The sequence below is a fragment of the Argentina anserina genome, chromosome 1 (genome assembly GCF_933775445.1).
Source record: "Argentina anserina chromosome 1, drPotAnse1.1, whole genome shotgun sequence".
Classification (NCBI taxonomy): Eukaryota; Viridiplantae; Streptophyta; class Magnoliopsida; order Rosales; family Rosaceae; genus Argentina; species Argentina anserina.
Window position 1 is genome coordinate 10,306,707 of NC_065872.1, and position 7,805 is coordinate 10,314,511.

Consider the following 7,805-nt stretch of genomic DNA (forward strand, 5'->3'; position numbering starts at 1 on the left):
TATGTTGTTGAATAACTGGCAGCGTGTAACATTCGGTAATCGTCCGAGGGAGATTGGTTTGTTGAGGGGACGACTTATACAACTAATTCAGTTGCCTATGACCCAATAGACCCTCACGGAGCATAATGAGGTATCTTGTAGACTGGAGGTGTTATTGGAAGAGGAGAGATTGTATTGGAAGTAGCATTCGAAAATCACGTGGTTGACTGATGGTGACCAGACTATAAAGTTCTTCCATCGTCAGGCTTCCAATCGAAGAGCTAAGAACTGTCTGTCAGGATTGTTTGATGATCAGGGTGTGTGGCAACCTTCCCTGACAGGTATGGAACGTGTGGTGCTTGAGTACTTGTTTGATATTTTCCGTACTGCATCAATTGTTGTGGATAATATGCATGCAACTGTTTTGTTGTTAGAACCTAAGGTGATAGGGTTGATGAATGAGGAGTTAGATGTTGAGTACAGGGATGAGGAGATTAGGGCAACATTGTTTCAGATGTATCCGACAAAGGCTCCTGGACTTGATCGTATGTCTCCTAAATTTTTTCAGAAAAAGGGAGACTATTGGTAGTGACATTTGTGTTGCAGTGAGATCGTTTCTGACATCTAGGTCGTTGTTGAAGGGTGTTAATTTTACACATGTTTGTCTCATTCTGAAGGTGCACTCAACTAAGCTGGTTTCTGATTTACGTCCTATTACTCTTTGCAATGTGGTGTACAAGATATGTTCAAAGGTGATTACGAATGGGTTGAAAAAGCATCCGGCGGAGATTATTTCACCTTTTCAGAGTGCTTTCATTCTGGGTCGGCTGATTACTGATAACTCTTTGATAGCTACTGAAGTGTCTCATTATATTGATACGGTGGACACTAATATAGTTATGTCCCTCAAGATTGAAATGAGTAAAGCTTATGACCGAATTGAATGGTGCTTTCTAGAGGCGGTTTTGCATCGATTGGGTTTTGCTGATCAATGGGTGAAGTTGGATATGCAATGTGTGATGACGGTAAGGTATTCGTTTTTGTTGGGAGGTAAACCCTGTGGTTTGATGCAGCCTACTCGTGGGTTGAGGAAGGGGACCCTTTGTCGCCTTATCTTTTTGTGCTATGTGCTGAGGTGTTTACTGCTTTTTGAATATGCAGACATAGCTTGGTATTTTGCAAGGTGTTACTATTTTTACGGGTGCCCCAATGATTTTAATCACCTTTTGTTTGCAGATGATAGTTTGTTATTTGGACAGGCGACCGTGGATGAGTGTCTTACTATTCAGTCTGTTAAACAGCGACAAGCGTGGCCTGTAGATCAATTGTACCGATATTGTCCCAACTTAGCCACCTCACAGATGTTGAGTTTTTAATCACAAAAGGCATCGGTACAATTGGTTATTATCCACCCACTTATAAGCTTTATTTTTTTGTCACTTCTTAGATGTTGGATCTCTCCTCTCCAACACGAATTGGTTATTATCCACCCACTTATAAGCTTTATTTTCTTTGTCACTTCTTAGATGTTGGATCTCTCCTCTCCAACACGCCCCCTCACGTGCAACCTAATTTTTAGGTCTGCACGTGATAGATTAACATCTCACATACTGGGATGAAAGAAACTAAGATCCAGTAACCAACGACAGTTAGTGGTCATCCAATCGGAAATCCTCCGATGACATGACAAAGTGACACCCAACTTGGGTCCACGAAAGATTGGAGGACGACTAGAGAGGGACCCGCTCTGATACCATGTTAAACAGCGACAAGCGTGGCCCGTGGACCAAGTGTACCGATATTGTCCAAACTTAGTCACCTCACAAGTGTTGGGTTTTAATCACAAAAGGCCTCGGTACAATTGGTTATTATCCACTCACTTATAAGCTTTATTTTCTTTGTCACTTCTTAGATGTTGGATCTCTCATCTCCAACACGAATTGGTTATTATCCACCCACTTATAAGCTTTATTTTCTTTGTCACTTCTTAGATGTTGGATATCTCCTCTCCAATACAGTCAGTTCTGGGTGTTTATGAGGTTACGTCTGGTTAGAAAATTAACTTTGCTAAAAGTAGTATTGTGTTTAGTAAAGGAGTTCTTGAATTTGATAAGCTAGTTATGGCCAATATATTGGGAGTGGAGATTGTGGAGAAGCATGAGAAGTATTTGGGGGCTCCCTACTATGGTAGGGCGTAACAGAACATAGACTTTTTCTTTTATTAACGATCAGTTGAGACAAAAACTTGAAGGTTGGCAGGGAAAGATTCTTAGTGGTGTTGGGAATGATATCCTCATTCGGGTGGTAGTTGCTATGAGCTGGTTTTTACTTCCTAAATTGTTTTGTCATACTCTGCATAAGATGTGTGCTAGGTTCTGGTGGGGCAGTAAATCAGAAGATTGGAAGATTCATTGAATGTCTTGGGAGAAGTTATGTCGTCCGAAGAAGGATGGGTTTTTAGGATCTCCATGCTCATAATTTGGCTCTTCTAGCTAAGTAGGGGTGGAGGGTAGTACAACATCCTTCTTCTTTGATCAGCCGACTGTTTAAGGCTCGATATATTCCTCAGTGTGACTTTTAGAATGCAACCAAGGCGGTTAATCCTTCGGCTTGTTGGAAATGTATTTTTGAAGCATGTGACTTGTTGGTTAGTGGTACTCGTTGGCATATAAGAGATGTGGCTAGTGTTTACTCATATGAGGCTCCTTGGCTCCCTAGGCCGTGAGATTTTAGGCCTCTGGTGAGGTTGAGTAGTAGGTGTGAGTTGGTGAGTGATTCCATCACAGCTGGTAGGTGTTGGAACCGAGTTCTGTTGGAGTATTATTTTCTTCCTAAGGATGTGCAGTTGATTTTGGAGGTTCTGATCAGTCAGTGAGGTTCTAGTGATCGTTTGATTTGGCACTTTGATTATAAGGTTAGGTTTATGACCAAGTCAACTTATCAAGTTGCTCGGAGGTTGGTACATGGCGATGTGTCCACGTCTACAGCTGGTGGGACGGTAGATTTCTGGAAGAAAATATGGTTTTCGGTAGTTCTGGGTAAGATTAAAATTCATTTCTGGAAAGTTTGTTCTTCGAACTCACCTACTATTTCTGCTTTGAGATCCAAGAGGGTGTTTATTCTAAATGGATGCTACTTCTGTAATGATGAGGATGAAACTGTGGCGCATCTAAGTAGAGATTGTTGTTTTACCCGGGATCTTGTGTTGTCTTTCCTAGAGTTGAGCTCTGTTTTCCAGGCTGTGGTGCCTCCAATGTCTGTTACTAATTGGTTGATGTGGTATGCCTCCATCTTGATTAGAGATAACTTTGCGATGTTGTTGGTTACTTTGTGGTCGGCATGGAAGGAGAGAAATCAGAGGGTTTGGCAAGGTAAAGCCAGTCCATTGTCGCAGGTGTACTTTCAGGCTCATACGTATTCTCATTGTATGTTCTCTATTCGTGTGAAGAAGGTGAAGCGGGGCATTGTTAGACAGCCTTGGACCCCTCCCCCTACTGGGTGGCTGAATGCGGGTTTTGATGGTGCCTTTGATGTTGGGTGGCGGTAGGGGGGTATAGTAGTGGTTTTCCGTGATTATACGGCTGTTAAGGTGGGTGGTATTAGTTGTAGGGTGGACCATGTTACGTCCCCTGAGATTGTGGAGGCTTTAGCAGGAAGGATGGCGTGTTCCTTTGTTGTGGAGAGAGGTTTGTCTCCTGTTATATTTGAGTCTGATTGCTTTAAGTTGGTTTGAGCTACTCGGAGCCTAGAGTTGGATGCCTCTGCTTTTGGGGTTATTGTTGGAGATATTTGTGTTAGTTTGGAGGACCTTCCCTCTTCTTATTTTCTTCATGTTTACTTAGGTTGTGTTTGGGTAAGGGACTTGAAAGTGACAAGGGATTTTAAAATGAAGGGATTTCAAGGTGATGTGATATTAAAATGAAGGGACTTAGTGAGTGAATTATTAAAATGACTTGTTTGGGTAATTTATTTGATAAAAGGGATTTAATCATAGAATTTGTAAACATATTTATGTTTTAAAAAGTAATTATTTTCTTTTAACCAAATTATCATAAAACATGAGAAATTTGTATCACCAGATAATTCTAAACATGCAACCATTGAAGTCTCCATCACAATTTGGATCCACATCGTACTTACATTCATAATATTAAAATGTCAAATATTCTAAGAAAATTGATAACATATCAAACACGACAACAATAACATATAAGTTCAAAATTTTATGGCATTAGACTTCAATATGCAGTATGATGTGATTTCAGCTGCACGCCTGCATATCTCCAATGCACAACGAGCATCTCCAGAAAATAGCTGCTACCTAGAAACATGTTTAAATAATGTCAAAGATCAAGATCAAATTCAATCTCCTAATGAAACAGAAAGGATATACCAACCTTTCTTGAAGTAAACTATATAGCTTGTTTTTCAAATGCATCAATTCCTCTAAGCCGACTTGAAATATGAGGAAGCAACTTTTCTGGGAGATCCATGGTATTTGCTATGCCTGAAATATACATTTTAATAGGATTCAAGGATGTAGTAGACATCATACCATAGTCAACATCATTTTTTCTTCTTCACAATAACAGTTTCTAAATTAATTCCTGATAATTGTTAAATGAAGCACCACTACTTCCTGAATAAATGCAATCATAATCCAACAACTGAAAATTAACACTGCACCACAGTTGAGCATCAGACTATTTTGATTCAAATCAATGAACAAGGAGAGATTCATTTAATTAGTTGATTTAAATCTCGTCTCTTGATATGAATTACTTGAATGATGCATTACTGCTCATACTTTGTTCACACTAATTAATGACTTTAGCAAACATACAAGTCTTTAGACCAAAAGAAAATTTTATAAGTCTGTAATTACTTTTTATCTATACAAAAAGAACATATTCATTGATCATAATGCACAAATTAACTGAACTGGCACTCAGGCCTGCAAATTTACCAATCCGAACAGTTAGTATTGAATTGTATCAAGATGCTTGTGTGTTCATTTCAATTTTCTGGTCAATCTAGGAGAAGTTCATCCACATTAAAACAAATGTATACCAACCTTTGCCCATGAGGATGAAGGATGAGTCATCCATTGCTCCTTCCAGGTAAATATATATGGAACTTTAATTTTGAAATGGAATTGTAATAATAGAGAAGAAGAAAGGGAGAAGGGCAAGGATAAGAGTCAATAACAAGAAGAAAGCCTCTGGGCTCGAGAGCAAAAGACAAACAATAATTGGAACTTTCACACAGAATATCATTCATCTATGTCATTTCCCTCTGTTATACATTCACTTCTTTTAAATTTTCAAACTGAAACCAGCAGACGGCTTTATATATTAAGCCACTAACAACACAACATCATAACACACCAAAAAATATATAATTCAGCAAAACCACACCACACCCAGTAACAATAGCAGTTCAAAAAGGAAAATCAAACCATAAAACTGAGCTTTATAATATTGAAACTTACAATCCGGGCTTTATAAGATTGAATCATGAATACTGAGCATATTGTTTACTCACATGTTTGAAACCCAGAACTCAAAACACAGCAAACAATCAACATCCCTCAGATTGAATGAATGCAAGCCATCAATTGGCATTAAATTTGTTTGAGAAATCACATAAGCAAATGAAGAACAGAAAACCTGGAGATGAGCGATGGAGCCGGAAAAAATGACGCTTCTTTGGAATTTCTGAAGGTTACGCTTGAAGAGGCTAAATTTGGAGGAGGGATACGGCTTAATACAAATTCCCCCAACTGTAACCACAGATGAAATCGATCAAATTGGAGATCAAAAAGATACCAAACTCAACAATTTAATCCTAGAATACAAAGAGAAACGAAAGCCCAAGGTGGAGATCAAACCTGAAGACAAGTGATGCCAAGAGTAGAGAGAGCGAGAAATCGAGACTGGCTCCTGGCGAATGGAATTTCAAAATTCCACCTATCGACGCGCTAGGCTGCACGGAATTGGATACGGGTACGTGGAAGCGAAACGTTTGGAAGCGCGGAAGCGTGTTTTTCAAAAAATTTAGGAAGCGGGTACGTTTTGGAAACGTCGAAATAAAAAAATTTATAAATATATATAAATTATACAAAAAAATAAATATAATAACAAATTTTTATTTTAAGTAACTCAAAATCTCAAATAAAAAAACATAAAAAAACCTTTATTTTTTGGAAACTCGCGTTTCCAAAACTCATTTTTCTGGAAACACGTTTCCGGGCGTTTCCGGACGTTTCCGGAGTGGTTCCGGAGTGGTTCCGCTTCGGAAGTGGGAAACGTGGGTGTATACACGTTTCCGTGCTTCCTAGTCGACGCGGAACTTAGGGGCAGAAGTTTTCTTAATGAAAATCCCTTCTAATATTCCTCGTTAAAATCCCGGGTAATCAAAGTCCCTCCCCATTTTTTGTTTTGCCAAACAAAGGATTTCTCCACGGGGATTTGAAATCCCTTCAAAATGTCATCTCCCTCTTCCAAGTCCCTTACCTAAACAGTTCCTTAGAGTCGAATGTGGTTGCTCATAAGGTTGTAGGGTTAGCCTTAAGGAGTGGTGTGGCTTATAGTTGGTTTGGGGATACCCCTCCCGACGTTGAGGTTCTTCTCACACTATGTAATCCTTTGGTTTTTAATATATTATCTATTTCAAAAAAAAAAATCCCATGGTGAAAGCACGAGAGGAAATTTATAAATAGGATATTTAATTCGTAGCCCTATATAGATTAATCATAGAATGCGATATGATATATGAAGCCTGAAAGATTTTTCCCTTTGGTAGGTAGTTGTGATCGAGATTATAATTATTGGGGCACATGCCATGAACTTCTCTAACTGCTACGATCCCTATCTCTCCAAATAAAAAATAATAATTGAAGAGAAAATGAGCAAAATTATGAAGATACATCGGACATTCTAAATGGCTATTGACCAAGTCCCTTTTTAAGGGATTAGTATACATAGATATCCAATTCTTTCATCACATTCTTCACAACAAATGTAAGGCTACATGCATGGAACCGCAGATATTCTGTGTTGCAATTGCAAGCCATAACACGAGGGATGTTTTCATAAAAAAAAAAAAAGAGGGATGTATTCGTTAATTAAATTTTCAAAAAAACTGATTAATTCACTATTCAATATTACAATTTTAAGATGGTGGAGCCAGAGGATACAAAGAACTGAAGAAGTGTTTGTAGTTTATCTAAATTTTGAAGGGTGCCGTGGCTCCCTTTAACCCTTGCATAGCTATGCTCAGTTATGTGAAAGCACTTGTTGATGCTGATGACCAAGAATACATGCAATGCGCGCATGTTCCTCTTTGATTTATGAATCGTTTATGAAGTATATTAATTTAGATGACACGAACATTTGAAGAGTACATTAATGTGATAACAGAGTAATTTAGTAATAACCTGTTAATCAATAATGTGAAGATTATGTTTTTCCCGTTATTAGTTTAGTAAATTATTAGCCCTTCTCCAAAAGGGAGTGTGATTGAGCTAATTGCATATGATGTTACATGCCACTCTAATGACTCGATCGTGTGTGTGTATAAAGTGGTAAGTCGGTAAGAAAGTTAGATTGAAGCAGACCTTGAGTAACTCATGAATTGTACGTGTTCTTAATCAAAAAAAAAACTCATGAATTGTGTTGAGAATGACAAGTCGATCGGCTTGTAATCGATTCTTCTATTCAATGAATTTCCAAACCCTATATATATAATTAAACCAGTTACTGAACTCTCTACCTACCTATCTTTATATACGTATAAATACATAGTACGAGGGTGGATTCATTCAT

At 38.3% G+C, this 7,805-nt stretch overlaps 1 protein-coding gene across 1 annotated transcript; it reads left to right on the forward strand.

Moving 5' to 3' along the window:
- Positions 1–322: 322 nt before the first annotated feature.
- Positions 323–1,355, forward strand: LOC126801587 (uncharacterized). The gene is made up of 4 exons (XM_050528987.1): positions 323–524; positions 586–1,009; positions 1,141–1,150; positions 1,239–1,355. The coding sequence occupies exons 1-4, from the start codon at positions 323–325 to the stop codon at positions 1,353–1,355; spliced, it is 753 nt and encodes a 250-aa protein (XP_050384944.1).
- The last annotated feature ends 6,450 nt before the right edge of the window (positions 1,356–7,805 follow it).

Excerpts from the sequence above, each read along its gene's own strand:
- LOC126801587 (XM_050528987.1), top strand. The coding sequence starts at position 323 with ATGGAACGTGTGGTGCTTGAGTACTTGTTTGATATTTTCCGTACTGCA. Across the intron at positions 525-585 it reads AAAGGCTCCTGGACTTGATC|TGAGATCGTTTCTGACATCT; the intron begins GTATGTCTCCTA and ends TTTGTGTTGCAG.